Below are 20510 nucleotides of genomic sequence, written 5' to 3'. Positions count from 1 at the left end.
AGGCCTCTCAAACAAAAATTAATGTGTTGTTTGGTCCTTCAGATTTCATTTGATTTTCAATTTTTAGTAGGTTAACCAATGAATTTTTTAATTATCCGCCCAAAACAAACTCACCCCCCAAAAAGTGAATGTTGCCAAGCCCTCCCAGCGGCCAATTTTCAAATGACATCCCTCACCTTCTTGGGGCTCTTCTGACTAATTTTCAATCCCATTTTTGTCTGCTTTGCCCCCAGATGGGTGCCCCTGAATCTACAGAGATGATTCTGGGCCATACTGACACAATTCCACCATTTCTTGGCCCAAACAGACCCCTCTTTTCGAAACAATCTCTGGGGGTACTTTTTCTGCGCCTCAGCCTGGCGCAGAATTTTCCTTGAATTGGGACACTGCACCCTTAGGGATCGAGCGAGAATAAGCTTGTCGCTAGAGGGCGCACTACAACTCGCATTATCTTGCACCAAACTGGCCACAATGAGAAGTGGCTAGGCTTCGGCCATTAGGTGTTAAGTAACACTGTTGGGGTATGTTGTCTGAGTCATAGCCACAACTTTTGGACACGTCTTTGTTTACATTTTAATGCAACGAATCCATGCCGTAAGAGTCTTTAGAGAAAATGCACTTCAATTCCAGAAGTTTCTGTAAGCTCACTGATCTGAGATCGTGGGGTTCGCAGATAAAGCGAATCGTTTTTGCACCTTGCAGCCAACTCGGTACGGAGCATAGACATCAAGACAGTTTGTACCAGCGAATTCGAGTGATTGTTTGGGCTTGATTTGCTATCATTTTTGTGGGACTGAGTTAAAAGATACTTCGGTTTCTAATAATAGAACAACCGCTTATAGAAACTTAGGAATTCCACCAAATTCCACCAAATTGAACAACGTGGAAGACGGTAATCAAACATTGAAGTCATTCAATTTTGTTTCAGAGTCGCTTTTAAACATTCAAATTAAAGGTCAAGTACCCTGAGAACTGCGTCTAATAATTTCTGAAAGATCTTAAAATACGTGCTTCAAAACTCACATTAGACCCCCCGCCCAAGTTCTGGTTTCTGGTCAGGGGCTGGCTCCAAAAGTGGTGCGGCGACTTTCCTCATTTATTTGAGTAGATGGTCCTTGCTTTTTCCATTGTTTTCTCCTCCAGGTCTATGCTTTTTCCAAGACATGATGTACACGCACATGCGCTCTAAGGTTACAGGCCAGTAAATAGGTCCAAAATTGCCTGCACGGCCGAATCAGGATTTGTAGTTGTCAAATTCTCTGCTATGCTAGATATTAGAGCATTTCGTGGTACGTGGACTGGGTGGTTTGTTAAAAAGGTGGATGAAATCCAGGGGCAGGACTGTCAGCTTGTATTTCTGAAAGTCTCGGACTAAACGGGGCCATCCAAATTGCTCTATTTTGCAATGGAGTGTAAGCATCAGTTTTTAAAATGGCGATGGGCCTCGTGACTGTTTTGAGGGTTCAAACGTCATGGGTTAAGCCACTGAAAATTGAAAGGAAAATGAAAGATGACGATGTGTCTCGAACACCTTGATTTTTTGAAGATGGGATATTAATCACTGTTGTCTGTGGGAACTTTTTTAGTGGTCTGTACCCTATATATAATACATGGCCTTGCTACTGAAATAAACTGACCCCTCTCTAATTGCTTTTTAAAAGCGTTCAAAGCTTGGAGATGTACATAGGACAGAAGCTCACCTCGTTTGTCTGGTTCTCAGATGTAAATATAATATGCAGAAAATGGTGTCATCTGAAAAAGGGTGTCCGACTAAATGTATAGGGGCCTAGAGGGACTCCTTTACTGTACATATTAGTCAATTGTACCCAATCCAAAACACGTTAAAATTACGCAGTAGCAGGATTTCGGTCGATCAAGCAAGTTTGGCAGCTGTTGAACATCGTCCTTACACCTAATAATTTTTTTTTTTGCCGAAGCGCAGTTTTAAGGCAATGCTCGCGCTGCGCTGACCAGAAACAGGAGACTTTTTTTTTACCTTAGTTTCAACAACAAATTTCCTTTACCAAGTAAATGGAAGTTAGAACCTCCTGGTCTTGTACATTAAAGATGTCAATTCCTAAATTGATACAGATACAGATCAATACAGATGTTTGGTGGGTGTAACCCCGATTAGTTACTAAATAACACACATGTGATTTTCTGAATGTTGAGGGATAACTTATTCGCTTTAAACCATTTTAACAGTGCCAGCAGCAAGACTCTATACAATGACTCTCCTCTCTAAGTAATAATCCCGTATCGTCGGAGTAGTAGGTGTGACAACATTCTGTGCTGTTTGTCTGATTTCTCTTCCTGAGTTAACGGCGACTGCAATGCAGACTAGTTTCAAGCAATTATAATGCAACATCCTTTTAGCGCATGTATTCTACTCTTAAAGTAGGCCACTTCAATAGAATGGCGTGATAATATCGGTACATTTACAGTGCAATGTCGGTTAGTATGAGTAGGCCTAATATCTGTCTCAAACTGGCTGTAAAAGCTGTGACTCTTTTACAGTTTTCCACTGAAACAAACGACAGGTAGTTTCACAACAATGACCAAGAAACGGAAGAAGATACGGATTTCGAAGGGAAAGCTTGTTATGAAGGATAATGGTGCAACAGTGAGTACATTTTCTTGGACGAAATACGTGAACACTTTTTTCTTGGTGAAGGTCACGGTTGGCATAAGTACACGTCAGACGATGACACTGGCAAAGCTACATACATTGTACATTCGCGGGCCTACTCAGTAACTTTGGGTTGGGCAATGACTACATCACGTGATGAAGTGATCAGCTAGATTTAGATCTTGTTTCTGTAAAACATCAGGCCTTGTGAACTCGCGTTCAGATGTTTAACTTGTTTGATTGTCATGATTGTGATGTAAAGTGTAGTCAGTAGTAGGCTAATGACAGCTGGTACCCCGGACAATTCGTACCCAAGACAACTTCTAAAAAAAACATCCCCCAAGTTGCAGATGATAAGGAGAACATTGTGCATTGTACTTGTAGGAGTCGCTAAGTCTTCAGCTGTACACTGTAACCATTTGGCAACAACACCGGAGGGTAAATTTTGTATTGTATCGGTTCCATGCCAGTGTTAAAAAAAATGTAACTGGATGCTGGCAAAATACACACTTTGCTTACAAATGAGCATGTTGAAGCAGAATAGGAGAATTGGGACCGGCTGAGAAATTGACCAAATAGGACAGAAATTTAATGTTATTAATTCATCTTTCAACTTTTAATGCATGTATCATGCAGCCATTAACGTAAAACGGTGTTTGCATTGGACTAAAAATTCTTTCCTGCATCAGCACGGAGATTACTTGCAACCTAGAGAAAGCCCCTTGGTCACTTACATGTACAACTGCAGTGGTACATGTATGTCTTCTCAGAATCTCACAAAGGCACCCTCCAGAAATCTGATTCTCTGTGTGTGGGGGATGCACGCAGTAAACAACACAACAGAAACTGGGGGTACGCCCTGATCCATTCAAATATTCAAAATGTAGGTTTTACAAATGTACATTACAGTGGCCATCCACATGGGACATTACTGCAATGTAAAGCGGACATTTAATTCTTACCTGACCCAGTCGGCTGTGTAAAACCTCTGCTCAGGAATGTGCATGTAAAAACCATAACCAATGATTGACACTTGACAAATTTGACAGTTTACCTGGTGTCCGCACTGTACTTAATTTTGTCAAATTTTCAAGTTTTAACCAAAAAATGCCCAGTGTGAATGTGGCTTAAGAATGTTAAGCTGTTGTTGGGATTGATTCATGCACAAGTTAAGGGATCGAAGGGCAAGGGTCCAATAAGTGGCTGATAACCTATTCCATGTCTTCCACTACACTTGTCATAAGTTACCAGTGGATTTCAGATTAATATCACACTGTGTCTTATCTGTGCAGTACAGAATTTAAAAATACATTTTAATTTCGCTTTAATTGCACGCCATAATTTCTCGTCTTTGCTTGGGCAGCGGGGCGCTTGGCACCTATGCAGCATTTTAGGGTCACTTTTGTATGGAGACAATAGTTACATGTTTTTCATTTTTCCCTGGCCCTTTTGTAGGGGATTGGCGAGCCTAGCATCTACCATGCTCTCATTGTCATCTTCCTGGAGTTCTTTGCCTGGGGGCTGCTCACAAACCCAATGCTTACGGTGAGTATCCTTGCTGGCTTTCCTAGTGGACATCGTTCATATGTACACCAAGATTGGCCTATTGTGTCAAGTTGCAGAGATCTCTTAAAATTGGGGAGTAGGGGTTACCAGCATTGCACAGGATCTGGAAAGAAAATTGTACTAGTGCTAGCCTTTGTAGAGGCAATGTTCCAACCTTGTAGTTGACAACACTAATACTGTTCATTGTGATGCATGTGAATTTCTCACAATATGTAAACCTTCTGAACCTTGAAAAGCAAAATTTTCAGCTTGTTTTTAAAGTTTAATCAGACTCTGGATTAGCTTGTTGGGAAACTTGTGAAATGATAAAGATTTAATGTAGAAATTGCCTGGAGTGAGATTTGAACCTGTGACCTGTAGAATTGTACAAGTCAGAAGCTGTTAAATCACTAATATACAAGCATGACAAGTAACAAATCAGTGTCTCTACATAGTTTACTTGATGGCACTTGTACAAAACGGATACACATGTATGTACAATGTACAGGCAGACACATACGCATAAAAATTTGTTACTGCTACTGTAAATCTGCCATCCTACAAAGTGGCTTGAAGGATGAGTCACAAGCTTATATCATCACGCCATACATGAGCCAGGCGCAAGACCTTCAGAGTTGGGAGCCTAACCCAAAGCAGTTTAACAAGTCGCAGGAAACAATTCATACAACCAGAGTCTTGATGGGACTTCCTGCCCAGGTCAGACAGACAGCAGCGGAATGGAAGATTCAGCCAGTGTGAGGATTAGGGCAGCTTCTGGCCTGCTGTGTCCTCGCTGCTCCTTCTCTTGTCTGTGTTCTGATGGAGTTTGTTCACAAATCTTGATTTATGTCCACGCCTTATACGCGTACCGGTGCATGCGTTGTTTCTATCAAATTGGCTAAAGTGTTGGTAATGCATGTAACGCATCACGCATGTTGCACATAAATGTAAATCAGTATTTGTATCATTGGAGCGTTGTTAGTGAAAATCTTAACTTTTTTGTTACCATGATGAGCTTGTCACCTCCAGAAAAAAGAACATCAACTTTGACAGTCGTGACAGTCCAATCAATGTTCTCTGCAAAAGGATGTGAGGGCTGGACTGGATGTGCAAAATATGAAATTAATTCAAAGATGTTTCCTCCAATACTTGGCAGGTGCTTGATGAAACATTCAAAGAACACACCTTCCTGATGAATGGACTAGTCCAAGGTGTCAAGGTTAGTACATGTGTAATTGCTTTCTCATACATGTTCATGTACAGGTGTATTTACCAAAAAGGTGCAAATAATTCAATCAACCTTGCAAATCAAACAAGCCGCTGAATAGTGCTATATATTTGTAGGCGTGCACTTTCCAACTACAAATTGTTCCAAAGACTACCTGCATATTCACAATTTTTAATTAATGCCGCTGAAGATTAACGAGTGGGAACAGGGAAATAAGGTTGGCATTAAGTAATATGAAACATGCATAATTTTTTTTTCACCTGATGCAGGCTTTTATATTCAGAAAAAAAAATGAATATTTTTCCTCTGACACAATATGTTTTAGGATAGTTCTGTGCATGACAGACTGATAGTGAAAGGGATTTTCACAGTTTCATATCCTGTGCTATCGTGCATTGTGGTACATGTATATTGTTGTAGTTAGGACACACATGTAAACTCCAGTGCTGTTCTGTCATTGGAAGTGTCCCTCCATCATAGAGATTTTTTTTTATTTGGCATTTGCAAGGATCAGGCAAAGCTACGCGTGTTATCGGTGTAACAGACTAACATCTGTGCTAACCCCTTTTGGGACAAAGTGAAGAATGGAAACTGACCAAAGTTGGAAATAAAAAGTACATGATGTAATCATACATGAAGTACCGGAATATAATAAAGATAGGACCATGCCAATATCATGCCTTCACAACGGTGCCCAATATTGTCTTTCATGTCTTTGTGGGAACAAAACTTGAAATGTAGGAGGACGTTTGCATGGAATAGCCGATTAGTGGACAGGTGGGGAAGACCCCTCCAAACATGCTGTGATCACTGCTATAAATGTAATGCTAACCAGCTCCGTTTTTTCATCCTTTTACCTTGGATAATCAACAAACATATATTTATTTTTTGGTTTTTAATTTTTACTTCACCTTCCAGCTCTGTCAATTTCAGGCAGTGTTTGTAACGCTACCAAGTGGCACACAAGTACCTTTGCTCATTTAACATATTTATCCTTCTGTCTCTAAAAAAGACTTGCCTATTTTTGGAAATATTTAGGACTGAATGCTCGTCCACATTTGGTGGCCTGCATCCTTGAAAACTTTTGAACACTACTTCAATTTGTTTTGTTTTCTCTTTCATTGTTATCTCCAGGGTCTTTTGTCCTTTTTGAGTGCCCCCCTGCTAGGAGCCCTGTCAGACGTGTGGGGGCGTAAATCCTTCCTCCTGCTCACCGTGTTCTTCACCTGCATGCCGATACCCCTCATGAGAGTCAGTGCCTGGTATGTTGAAAACTCTGGGGGCTCCACGCATACCCTAATGAGGGCGCTGTGCAGCTTCAGCAACTTGGGCAGTTGAAGAGCACTGAGCTTGACCATTTACACCCTGGAATTATGACAAACTAGGGAAAGCAGGGTTAAGCAGTGAAAACAAGAACAGAGTGAGATTGCATTCAAATGTGGCTACCACTGGACATTTGGGGCAAACCTAATTTTTGTTACCTATGTAAGGGTGTAAAACTTCAGAAACTGGGACACCTCATCAGGTCAGGGCAAATTTGGGGTCCGATTTTCAAATACCAGTAATTATTTGATCAGAAAAAAGGAAAGAATCTGTAGAACAGATGAAATAAAATTGAAGACGAAACATGCAAAATGTAAATGAACGGTTACTTAAAAGAGCAGAAACAGTACTGAAAACTACAACAAGAAATACAGAAAATAATACCTGAAGTGCAGTGTAAGAGAATGAATGAAATGAAAGAATGGAACTGAAGATTGTTTAGGGATTCCTATGTTGAAAAACCTACATGTACCAAACAAGTTGCAATAAGACAGTGTACCTTCCGGGGTTCCTGGTCGTATTTGCAGGTGGTTCTTCGCCATGTTGTCAGTGTCTGGCATGTTTGCTGTCACTTTCTCCATCATATTTGCATATGTTGCCGACATCACAGATGAGTCCGAAAGAAGTTCTGCCTACGGTTTGGTGAGTTGTCTGTTGTAATGAAAACTAAAAGGGAGTCTTCCTGAGAAGATTTGCCCACCATGGATTACCCAGTTCAGGTGTCCTCTGCATACTTATCTGTTTTACCATTCGGAGAGAATGCATAGGCTTATTCACTTTCTTCTAGATATTAAGGCATCAGAGTTAATACACTGCAAGCCCACATGGGTAGGCCTTTGCCAACTGAAGGGGACAATTTTGTTTTTGTTATGTTGAGATCAAGTTGGTCGCCATAACATGTACATATCTGTGTAGTCCCCACATTTATGGAGCAAGTACGCGCATACTTGTTTTATCGACACAGGGGTCATGCGTCACTTCACAAAGCTCTTCCACATACAGTATAACCACCAGACTGATAGGAATCCTTCAGCCTCGTGATGACGGCCGGCCAGAGCAAACTGTCAGAGAATGTTCAGTCCAGGTTCTTTTTAGAACCTTACTAACTCACACCATATTTCTCTACCCAGTGTAAGCTACTAGCTTCATCACATCACGTCACATCCTCCACTGTGCAAACTTTCAAATCTCACTGTGCGATAATCCCACGAAATGAAACCTTTTCAATTTAAATCGGAATTCAGGCTGTTTAAAATTTTCCAAATGAATATTCCTATTTGAAGGATTTTTTCCCATAGAATTTCAGTTTTTAATGAGAATTTTGGAAAAAGGGTAATGGCCATGCATAAGTATTATTTTATGAAATACATACATTTGTACATGTTGAAAAATGTGTTTACTGCGTAGAATAATCTGTATGGAAACATCAGCAGTTACTTGTTTCGTAAATTGCAGTTACAAACACGAGCATAACATTATAGCTCACCTCAGTAAATTTGGTTAAAAAAGTGTTTGAAATTCACTTGTTGCAAAAACAAAGGTCAGTTTATGATTTTCTCTCACTGCGCCTTATCATAAAAGGTGGATTTTTTAGAGTTCGTGGCATGTAATCCAGGGATACAAAGTTACATCAAAGGAGGCAGATATTTTCAACATTGATTTTGGTTAGGTGAAATTTTAAACTTTGGAGCCGTTTTGTGTTTTTTTTTGCTGAGACTGGTTTGATTTTTGAACCCAACAGGTGTCGGCCACATTTGCAGCCAGCCTCATTACCAGCCCGGCGCTGGGCACCTATCTGGGCAGTGTGTATGGCGACAACTTTGTGGTGTTCCTGGCGACAGCGGTGGCGCTGTGTGACGTGCTGTTCATCCTGGTAGCCGTGCCCGAGTCGCTGCCGGAGAAGGTGCGGCCGGCCTCCTGGGGAGCCGCCATCTCCTGGGAGCAGGCCGACCCATTCAGTGTAAGTGACAGCGGGGCACCAGGGAACACTCAGGGTGTTCTGCGGCAGCTTTCACAGTAAGGTGTTGGCCAGAGGGGGTCTGGGTATCAGCCAGAGGGGGTCTGGGTATCAGCCAGAGGGGGTCTGGGTATCAGCCAGAGGGGGTCTGAGTATCAGCCAGAGGGGGTCTGGGTATCAGCCAGAGGGGGTCTGGGTATCTTTGGATTAACTTGGATAGTGTCTTAGTTGAGACATCACATGACCGGACATAAGACCAGGCACGAGTTATAGGGTAGACAATTGCAAAAGAGTGCTTTTGTTGCCGTTTGTTTAAATAAGTTGTGACTTTTATCCAGACAGGAAGTCTTGTGGTGGTCTTTTGATGGTCATGTAGGGATTATGATGATCTTCAGGGGTCATGCAGTGCATGTATACTTCTTGTATAAACTAATAAGGGAAATGGAATAGAAACCATTGCTGTAATGGCACCAATTTTGCACACAGCTAGTACATGCGCTTTAAAAGCCTCTTTGACCAATAAGGCTTTACGGCTTGACAAATACACTCACAGCAATGGCACCTCCTGGAGTGAATCTTTACAAACACATAAAGTCAGCAACATGGACACCATGCCATTCAAGTCGCAGCAAAGTTTTGCTCCCAGCTTTTGAATGCTGGCTAAAACATTGTCTAATGTAAAAATATTGACTGCTTCGAGTGGTTTAGTAAATCTAACCTCCTGAAGTGATCCAAGGAAAACATTCTATTTTCCTGAGGCAAAGCCAGTGAAATAAGTTCATTCCATAGATCACTAAGGGAGGCCAACTTTTACTTCTTCACCAGATACTGGTAAAGCAGTCAATATTTGCTTGATAACATCTCTTCCAAAGATTCTGCTTGATTTATATCTCAGTTGATAGTGATTTGATCTAAATATATCTGAAGGGTAAGCCTATTTGAATGTGAAATCTGTGCAAAAGTTACCAACACTTTTCCAGACTACCTCTCCACGAAATGTATGAACCCAGCTCTGCGGCGCAGAATGTGCAAAATACGGAACAATACCAATTGACTGCATTTGCGAGGTACGGTACCCAATTTCAGTCGTATTCCTGAACGTATTGTAATCATTTGAAACCCCTAGTGGAATGGTACCAGGTGATTTGGGGGAGTCAAAATGAAATTCTAGAATAGAGTCTGGTTCTTCAAGTTTAACGTTTTCAAATGAATATACTACGTTGGGGAATCTGACTGAAATTGGGTCCCCACAAATAAAGTCAACTGCTAGACATATGTACATTTGTACAAAGTAGACATGTTCATTTAGTTCTACGTTTGCTACAGTTATGGTGCTTTGTTTGCCGCAGGCGCAGTTTTTCGGCTGTGCACAAAACAGCAAAATATAGCAAATGCCAACTGTATTTGGGGGTGTTGTAACAAATTCTGTTCTAAAGTTTTTTAAGTATCATCCGTACAACACAACCAAGCCTGAATGAATGTCTGCCGTACCCGTACAAGCAAATTTTGTTCAACTCGATGCTCCACCCAGCTGCAGTCATTTGGTTAGAAACAAGGTCTTGGATGTTGATTGGTCAGTGGATCTCAGTTGACTTATGGCCTGGAGCCAATTTCACAAAACTTGGCACAACTACACATGCATGTACATGTAGCTGCACAATATACATGTACTTAAGGTCATTTACATGAAAAGTTACTTGGCTGCCCCAGTGAACAATGAACATGATTAGTTGGTAAAATCTTCCTTGTTTGGTTTGCTTGGTGTGACTTACACACCACCTAAAAGGACTGTTGAACTATTCCACAATAATCTACAAAATTCACAGACTTACGCAGTACATATCTGTTGTAAAATATGCCATAATTTGTTGTGCAACTTATGCAGTAGAATAAGTGTAAAGTTTGGTGAAATTGGCTGCTGAATTCTTGTTTTACCACTTCTCGTAGAGAAAATACAACCACACCTGTCATTTGTCTGTATTTGTTTTTCCCACAGTCATTACGAAAAGTAGGTCAAGATTTTACCGTGTTGATGTTGTGTATAGCAGTATTCCTATCCTATCTACCAGAGGCAGGCCAGTACTCCTGTATATTCCTCTACCTTAGAATAGTAAGTTCATAATGAAAAGGCATATGTTAACCATAAAAGAGGCGGGGAGGGGGGAGCTCAAATATCTTTGCAATCCATTTCTTCTTTTCGTACAGAGCCTTCAGAAGTTTTCTAGTAATGCCTCATGATCACTTCGGTACCAATGTTGTGAAAATCAGACATACCGCTCTCACAAACCACCCATTTTTCAGTGACAGGTCAGATAAAACCTTTCAACTTTCCCATGGAAATGCTTGATGCGCTGGGCCCAACACCTGTGAGGCTGTGAACTATTGATTGAAATGCCCCCCCGCCATTTTTACAGTGATGGCGACATGCACTTCAACACCAACTTTCATAGCAGCATTGTTGCATCGTTTTGTGAGGGAATGGCTGTTAATACATTGCAGCAAAGTTTTGCGAAAACCCATTCTTGGTTTTTTTTTGTGAGGGAATGGGGGTTGATACTGGTACGTTGCGGCAAAGTTTTGCGAAAACCCATTCTTGGTTTTTTTTTCTGAGGGCCAGTGGTTCAGAAAGTGTTATTCCTTATTTCAATCCAGGTGGGTCACTTTTCAGAGCAGCAGGTGCCAGCCTACATAGCGGTGGTAGGAGTGCTGTCAGTATTAGACCAGGTGAGACCCGTGCATTCCTCCCAATGTGACCTGATCTCGTGCCAGCACGGTTGGTACATGTAGTTTGTGAGAGAAAAGTGCAGTTTTAGGCAGTCTTGGTTTTTAAAAACTGAGGAGGGTATCATACGTAGCTTACTTTTAACAAAATAGTTTGGTGGTTAACATCTCTAACGGGTAAATAGGGACAAGTACATGTACATGTACTTCATATGGTGTTTCTATACTTCTGGCAATGACATTAAGTCCCATTAGATTATTTATATTCTTCGTAAACCCCAGATGAAGATAAAAAAGTAATCTGCTAAAATGTATCAGTTAAGTGGTATTAGCTATACTTGTGAGATAGCATTGAAAACCCATGCGTATACTTTGGACTTCATCCTGGATTTAATGCGAGATGCATCATTTTTCTGTTCTTCAAGCTGGAAAATGGGGAATGGAGAAAATCACTGAAAAATAAAAGAGTAAACAATTTTGTTATTCAGTTACAAAATTGCATTTCCAAAACATTAGCTGTTGGGAGTAAACTTAAAGGCAGCTGGATGCATATGCTGAATAGTATTAGCCAAGAAAGTGCTTCTCCTTCAAGTTTTCCTTTTTTCAGTTCTTTGTCAAAAGCATGTATATTTTATTTAAATGCTTGATTGAATAATCAGTGATTTGAACTGAGTTCGCCTTAACTGTACTCCATACGAATGTAAGATGATTTTGGCATTGTGGCACATTTGCAGCAAAATGCACCTCAGGTTGAATTGGTTCATAGTTTGAGTGTTTCAATAGAGGAATTGCACTTCATGTTTATTTCAGTGGTTCTTTGCTGTATTGCCGGAACCGTTATTGTGTACCCACTGCAAGGGGTCTATTGTGCACGACATCACAAATTTGTATATGGGTCATTCCATGAGGTTGGGGCACAATTTGTGACGATGTCTATTGTTACATGGTTTCCTTAAAAATGAACAGTAATTTCCCTTCATGTGAATTCCAAATTGACATTGTTATACATCTTGCAAGGCTGAATACAAAGGTGTGTGTTACTTTTACAGAGTAAATGACCTACTCTCCATGTCATAACAGGTGGTAAAAGTTACCCATGTAACAAGGACACCGTCACAAATTGTGCCCCAACCTCATGGAATGACCCATGTGCATTAGGTGATGTACCAAGTGTGATCTAGTCATACATGTCGGTTCCTTCTTGCGCATGTCAGAAACCTCAGCCAACGTTTGACCGAGTCAGTCAATGCATTGTAGCCTCATGGACCGGTCATCTTGTCTCGTTTGCCTCCAGACAATATTATTAGGGTTTCTAATACGTACCATGGGCCACAAGCACACTATCATGTTGGCACTGGTCTGCGAGATGTTGGAGCTCATGTGGTACGGGTTCGCCTCCCACCAGTGGATGATGTGGGTGGCCGGCATCATCGCATCGGTCTGCAGCATCAACTACCCTGCCATCAGCGCGTTGGTCAGCAGGAGCTCGTCCGCTGATAAGCAAGGTTAGGGACTGTTGATGACATGAGTGCTGTTATCCCGGTTGTGGATATTAGCGTGTCGGTATTGGTATTGAACACATGCTTATTGATGCAATGGCTGCTCTCGGGAAACGTCACAGAAAATCCACTGCAGCTTAGCTTTTGTTTTTTTTTCATATATTTGTTTGTACAGAGATTATCTTTTCTCTGTTTTTTGGTTTTGAGAAGAAACTTGGAACATTTGAAGATCTGCAAAAACAACTTGGGACGATTCTGGCAAGTAAATTTATTTCAAAAGATCACAATGAACTTTAAAATGGAAAGAAAGTCAGCCCAGTCAGACCCAATCAAGAGTCTATGCGATCCACACCACAACTGGAGGGTTTATGGTTAAATGCAGAATTTTGTTGGATTGAAGAGATTTATAAGTGTTGTCATTAGTAGCCTAGACAGGGTTACAGAAATAGAAAATGTTTAGTTCACATGAAGTGTTTTTTATTCATTTTGCAATCAAAATGGGGTAGACATGAAATTTAGGATGTTTTGAAATGGTTGCATATTTATTGTTATTTTGAAATACCGGTACTTCATGTGAACTAAATGTTTTCTATTTCTGTAACCCTTCAAGAATCATCCCCTCTTAGACTACCAGCCAAGAATCAAGAGAAAATAAGGGGAAATGTCATGATCAGAGACAAATGGAAAATAGGACACCCACAGAACTGATTAGGGATTGAAAATCTGAAAGTCACCCTCCTCTCTACTCCACTTTGAATAGACCTTGTTTCTGATGATGCCACACTTGGTTTATGTGTGTGCTTTCCTATGGTTGTCCGTGGGCCCCTACTCGCTTCTTAGTGAATAAAGTGTGACATCAGTACATTGGCCTATTGAAGAAGGTTTGGTTGAGTTGAAAAAGAAGCAGAGAGGAGCAGGATGTGTCCAGTAGTGATTATGGCTAACTCTTAACACATACTTGTTACAGAGGTGGAAAGAGCCACTAGCTGGCTGCATCCATAAACTGCATGTGTTCATTGTTAGCCATAGCCAAGACTATTGCCATTGTTGCCAGCCTGATTATTTGCAGCTTTATTAGCTCAGTAAATTATTGAATTCCCCAGGTGTCGTGCAGGGCATGGTCACCGGCATCCGGGGCCTGTGCAATGGTCTGGGTCCCTGCCTCTTTGGGGTGATCTTCTACTTCTTTGGTGTGAACCTGGACGTGAAGAACAATGAGAACCCGACTCCCCAAACCTCACCTGTAAGTAGCCAGTAGACTTTGAACCTCCAGTGTGTCGTTTGTGTGGTGTGTGGTGTTGCCAAATGATAAGTCCATCCGCAGTGTTGTTGCTTGAATTTTGCCGTCGAGTAGACCCAACTGGATGGAGTACAGTGTTTCTTACAACGTCCTTGAATTGCAAGGATGAAATGAGGTTGTACAACTGGGTGCAAATTCCTAATTGTTGCTAGCTACAAGTATTTTGATATTTGTACGTAGGGTTCCCGCGGCCTGGAAAAGTCATGAAAAAGTCTTGGAAATTTGTTCTCATTTTCCAGGCCTGGAAAAGTCATAGAACTTTTCAAACACTGTGTTATTTGTATTATCAGAAATACGTGCATAAAATGTGTGATGTTCTCAACTTTAAAAGTACGAATAGTCCAAGAAATTGCGTTATTGGGTCATTGATTTTCATAAATTGGTCATGGAAAAGCCATGGAATTTCCAATGCCAAGAGTGGAATCTGCAGTGGCTAACCTTGCTTGAAACAGCTTATGGGCTCATAAATGTTTGCTGGTTTGAAACACACAAAGGACACGTACGTACCGCATGGTTTATCCTAGTTTAAGTGCACTTTAATCCATGATTTATGAAATAAATGGATTACTTCAAATTATCACAGACAAAAGTATTTGAAAAGTACTTGGTCTTCAAGTACTTCAGCCCTGAAAACTTAAATTTTATAAAACTGTAAGATTACAAACTGTTGATTTATTGGGGGTAAACTTACTTGTGTACGTTCACCATCCACTGTCCCTGTTCTCAAGTTTCATTCACTCCAAACCACTTCAATATTTGACACTAAACTTGGTACTCGGAAAAATACTTGACTACAACATCGCCCTGAAGTCATTGCGTGGCCCTGACACCTTTCAAATTGTCACCAACATAAGCTGACAGCATTTGTCTCTTGCAGCATTCCGTCATACCTGGCCCGCCCTTTGTCTTCGGCGCCTTTCTTGTCATTGTGGCCCTCCTCTTCGCCTACTTCATCCAGTCTTCTGATTCGGTTGGGGCCGGTGCTGCGGGCCCTGCCCACTCTTCCCAGCTCTCCCCCCGCAGCACGGAAGGCAGCCAGCCGCTCTTGTCGGACGTGGAGACGGGCCACAGCGGGAGTGTCACCCTGGTGGATGAAGCTAACCCCTGATGGTGCTTGCCAACAAGTCAGTTGGAGGTGAATTTGTTTGCATCACATGGAAGTTGTTGGACAGCATGGATACATGATGGGTTCTGCCAAAGACGAGTTCTTCATGGCTGCTTATCAAAAGTAGGGTTTCTGTAGCTCGTTAGAAATATGGATCTTGTCCTCAAATTGTTGATAAAGAAAAAACACCTTCTCCAGTGGAATTATGCCCATTTGAAATTTGTGATGACACAGAATAAGAAATCGCTTGCTGAAGTTTGGGGTATCGTTCTTCTTCATGTATGCACATGTAGTTTTAGGCATTGCGCCTTCACTGAAAATCTCCCGCTCAAGAGCTTGCTTGCCTTGATCAGGATCCTCGACAAAATCCTCAGAATCATCAACCTTTACAGGCAGAATACAGTCCGAATTGTTCAAAAGATATCTGGATGTTTTTAATAGCATAAACTGAAAAAAAAATCATGCTCCAATTTCAAATGGATTCTCATTTCAAGATCCGGTAAGAACTGTCTGGCTTTTGGCAGAACATGTTGTGTTTTCCAGTCCAGTTCTTTGAGTTGTAGGTTGTGTGCTGGTAATCACACGGTTGCCATCTCTGACTAGGGTGCCTTTCACCGAGATGCGTAACAGGAAAATTCCGCTAAGCACGTTTCTACACTGAGCACAAAAGAGAAGAAACAGTGGCAGTACGCACAACGTAACTTGTGGTGTGTAACCGTTCTTGCCAAGTGCTACAGCGAAAAATTAAAAACAAAATAGTCGTGCTTCCTGTTTCCTGACCTATCCGGTTTTGACTGTGTGACCCTAAAGTTTCATTGGCGGATATTTGGTAACAGGAGGCAGGACAAATTTTTTGGTAAATCAGAATTGTTTTTGTCCTTAGCACATTTTTATGTACCTTGCAGTTTTACCACACCATATCCTTTTTTGCCTTTGATCTCTGTTTTGCGAGAACCAACTGCTCCGACACTGAATGTATCCATACCTGACGTGACGGCCGATTTATAGGTGTTGTTGTCAAGACCCCACAAGACCAATGCAGACCTCCAGTCCGAGTTCAAGTCACAGGCCATTCAAATGAACTTCCAACAAAAGTAATTCCCCCATCATTGTTCCTCCCTCTAACTTGTGACTGGTCTCGTATCTGTTCCTTTGACAGTCTTGACTACAATGCTGCATTGTGTAAGGCTTTGCCAAAAAATTACACGACCGATTGTCAAAATGGGGGCAAAAATAGCATGTAGCAAAGAGCACATTGGCGTCTAGTCATGCAACTCTCAAAATCTACATCATTTATAATGCCAGCAATTCAGATCAGGTATGAAATAAAATTCCACTTGTCAAGCAGCATGACTTGATGAATAATGTGTATATTGAAGTCAAAGTGTGCAGAGCTTCTGGCCTGAACAAGTTAAATGACTGAAATAGTGAATACCTTTTGCAGCAAAGTTGCAAAAAATATTTTAATTTTTGTTTGTGTGTTGTTTTTTGTTGGTTAAGCTGTCAGTGAGGTTTAGATTCTGAAGTGGATGTTCAAATTACTAAAACACCAACTCCTACATGTATATTTTCTGGGTCAAAGATGCTAAAATGTTCACAGTGTTTCCCTGTTACTATTTGCACGTCAGATATATCTCAGACAAAAAAGCTTTGAACCTTTTGAATACATCATTGTTTATTGGCTCTCCATATCGCTAGCTGTGCATGGCTACCTTTGATGGGGTTTCTTCAAAAATACATTCACATGTGCATGTACCTTGGAAAGGCGACTGGTTTTGTGGTCGTACATGTACATGTACCAGGCTACATATGTATGTGTTTTTTTCCATCTGACAGGTATGCCAAGGACGTTGCACTGTGTGGCAAAATTTGGTATTTTTATCTTGAAATTCTCGCATTTACCACCAGATCCTTTAAAAATTGAAAAGTTGTAGTAGAAATTGATGGAGTCTCCTAGTTGATTGCCAGGGAATGAGGACATTCTTGCATAATGAGGTGTGGTTATGTTCTTCTACACGACATGATACTTCAGCATTCATATGTCTACTTGGTCAAATTTGGATGGTAGGTTGCTTAAGACACATGATTAAAAAAAAGAGTGTGTATCGTACATGTAAGTCCAATCCCTCCAAAAGTCTGAATTTTCTGACTAATGAGGCATCAGATCTATAGGCCGAAATAAACCCATAAAGAATCGTCGGTCTTATGAGGCGTCAGACTTATGGACTTTTTTTAAACGTATTTTTCACACTTACGAGGCGTCAGACCTATGAGGTGTCAGATTCATGAGCTGACCCCCCAAAAAGGCAATGTTGATTATGCTCAGAGTTCCATGACATGATTCTTTTTACCACACACTGTGTGAGATAGCAAATATTATAATTGGTAATACCTTTGGTGGGATAATTCATTGAGGTTAGACATTGGTATCTGACATACTGATATGTAGGCACCTGAGATTACTTGTTGGGAAATTGACAGTTGATGCCTTCCATGGCTCACTTGCATGATTTCCAGCAATTTGAATAAGTGAGCGATTGTAGAAAAGTGGTCAGTAAACTGTGATCCATATATTTTGTTATCCATGACAAGTTGAAGTGAACCGTCGCCGGTGCAGAAGACACTGGTTGGTAGGAAGTTTTTCATCACAAATTGTGCAATTACTTGGTGCACATGGGAAGACCCCCACATGTACATTCATACAGTAAATGGATGTGCCTTAATACTCACCACATGCTGTGCCAAATTTGCATAAACCTGTGCAAGCAAGTGGTGACTCCTTCACCTAAGGACTTTTGTTTCTAATAATGTAAAAACACCCCCTCTATTGTTCCCACTCATAGCGGATACTGTGTGTGCCATCAATTTATACCAACCCACTCAGTGATGTAGCTACATTTTTTTGCAGAGTGGGCATTTTTGTCCATCAAGAAACTGATCAGTATAGATATCTTGTACGGTACCAATCTTTTGAATGAAATAAGGTTACCACATTGGGTTGTAAATGTATGGAATGCTTCAAATTCGATCCTTTCTGATATATATCAACTTCGGATCAGCGGTTACACTGCTGAGATGCATGCAGTAGAGTCAGCAAAGGGACTGCAATTCATTTACAGTGGCCATATGCTATCCTTCAAAATCCTCCTGGAGCCTTGCCACTATTACATGGAATTGGATGTTTCTTGAAAAGCAAGCACAAAGATTTTTAGTGGTTGGTTTCCCATACAGAGGAGGATTTTGGAGGTTTCAGGAAGAAAAATACTTAGAGAGTTGAAGTACACAGCTGTGATGTCAATTCCAGAACCAGGTGGCCCAGACAGTGTTTACACACACCCCTGCTTTCACTGTGCACATTCTTGTACAGTGCCATTGCATGTTCTTGATGAAAAAATGTTGTTAATACTACCTTGCCAATCATGTGTGAATATACATTCACTAGCCAAAGATGATTTACTAGCCAAAGCAGTGATGTTAAGCAATATTGGGCCTGCTAGCATTTCCAGAAATACGCAGGGACAATCGTCCCATAATGAAATCCTGAAAGGATGTACTGTTCCCACCTAACTGCTTTGCAAGTGGTATCAGAATTGTTCTCAGATTGGTTTTGCTGCTTGTCCCTAAGACTCCATCAAAATGAAGCATAACTTTGAAGAACATTCGTGTCCTAATCTGTTTGCTTTGCATTGTCCAGCCGTGTATTGTAAATAAATCTACAAGACAGTAATCAAAATGTGTGGGTTTCCCAAGTAATTCTGTACGTGCTGTCGACAAGATGGCAAAACCAGAGTCCTGATGTAAGCATTCAAAATACAAGATTTTGGTTTAATTAGTGGGCCAATCTGTGAGGTATGTACACCAAATGATTAGTGAATAGGAGTGAAATAGGAAGCAGATACAGAGAGTGAAATCACCTGTTTCCAGAAGTGTTCTGGAGCAGTGCCAAAATGTTATTTTTCTGAAACTGTCAATTGGGTCCATCGGGCCAACCTTTTACATGTACCTCATGGCTGTTCCCGAAAGAGCTGTGTTGTCTTATTTCAATTCACAGCTGTACGTTCATTTGATAACCCAACAAAATTGGCATCACTACCAGGGGCCACTGTGACTTTACTATGTCAAACATTTGCATTGAAGGGGCTGATGAAAATGTCTTGGGTGGTGAACCACATATCATATCAATAACATCTTGAAGCAAGACTACTTGGGGCCCTATAGATACACTGCTCTCCTGCCAGAGTCTAGCCATGTACTAATTTATTTGGCTAAGGATGAGAATAATACATGTGCCTGTGGAAAATAAATTTTGCCGTTAGCTGGCAGCTTCCATAGGCCACATATCACTTTCAGCCATAGCCAAGTAATCTAGACTCAGCCTAAGAATATTCCTGAATATATCTCATAGGGCTTGTAAGCACACCATGTTACTTGTGCCAGAAAGTTTTCCAAGGAAGCAGGATGAAAGATCAAGCTGTGTTTGTTGCTTTTTGGTCAGTTATACTCTGTTTTTTTTTGTTGAGTCAATTTGCATAGAACTTTTTTTGTCAACTTGAAGTTAGGCCTGGAGCTCTGAAAATTCATACAAGCCTTGCAAACCTGTCTGTGTCTCAAACCCAAATCTTGATTTGTTAAAAAAGGTGTGAATGTGCATTCTTACCAAAAGGCTGGCACCTGTCCCCAGGGGGAGATTCAGAACCAAATTGTCAGAGGACCAAAATCTGGAAATCTCTCTATGAAACTTTTTTGTGGCATTTCTGAGGAATAAAACCTCATTTGGAAGGCTTTTACACGCTTTTTGAAGAAATGAAATTGAAACATTCTCCAAGTCACCACTTTCCCTTTATTTGTAAAAAAAAGGAAGTTTTGGGGAGGGTCACATTGCCCCCCCCACCCGATCCATCTGTGATTGTCCCTACTCTATTTTGTAATGTATTTCTGATGAGGTGAATGTACTTGGTCAAACTGTGAAATAACGTTAACAGAAAAAAAAAACAATCTGGAGTCATATCCGTTGCTCTGTCATATCCGTTGCTTTTTAATTCACCCTTATTGTGCACTTTTATGCTTATCAGAATATTTTTGTTTATGATGCAAAGAAAACAGTTGGTAAAATATGTTGTACTGAAGGAAATAAAGAAATAAAAATGTGGGTGTAATCATACAAGTGTACATCGACCAAGTGGTTTGGTTTCATTTTGTGATG

At 40.9% G+C, this 20510-nt stretch overlaps 1 protein-coding gene across 1 annotated transcript; it reads left to right on the top strand.

Moving 5' to 3' along the window:
* Positions 1 to 2404: 2404 nt before the first annotated feature.
* Positions 2405 to 20476, top strand: LOC110989677 (solute carrier family 71 member 1-like). The gene is made up of 11 exons (XM_022254236.2): positions 2405 to 2623; positions 4085 to 4174; positions 5331 to 5393; positions 6537 to 6664; positions 7253 to 7367; positions 8467 to 8685; positions 10679 to 10792; positions 11335 to 11406; positions 12698 to 12908; positions 14006 to 14145; positions 15080 to 20476. Exons 1-11 carry the CDS (start codon positions 2555 to 2557, stop codon positions 15308 to 15310), a joined length of 1452 nt encoding a protein of 483 aa, XP_022109928.1. The 5' UTR covers positions 2405 to 2554; the 3' UTR covers positions 15311 to 20476.
* The last annotated feature ends 34 nt before the right edge of the window (positions 20477 to 20510 follow it).

Source organism: Acanthaster planci, linkage group LG12, assembly GCF_054643075.1.
Source record: "Acanthaster planci isolate LZ-2023a linkage group LG12, COTS_SCS, whole genome shotgun sequence".
NCBI classification, from domain to species: Eukaryota; Metazoa; Echinodermata; class Asteroidea; order Valvatida; family Acanthasteridae; genus Acanthaster; species Acanthaster planci.
This window is presented reverse-complemented; position numbering and strand designations above follow the sequence as displayed.

Bases quoted from the DNA above. Each gene is read 5' to 3' on its own strand.
- LOC110989677 (XM_022254236.2), top strand. From the start codon at position 2,555: ATGACCAAGAAACGGAAGAAGATACGGATTTCGAAGGGAAAGCTTGTT. The intron at 8,686-10,678 runs GTAAGTGACAGC...TTTTTCCCACAG, and splicing joins AGCAGGCCGACCCATTCAGT to TCATTACGAAAAGTAGGTCA. The intron at 10,793-11,334 runs GTAAGTTCATAA...ATTTCAATCCAG, and splicing joins TATTCCTCTACCTTAGAATA to GTGGGTCACTTTTCAGAGCA.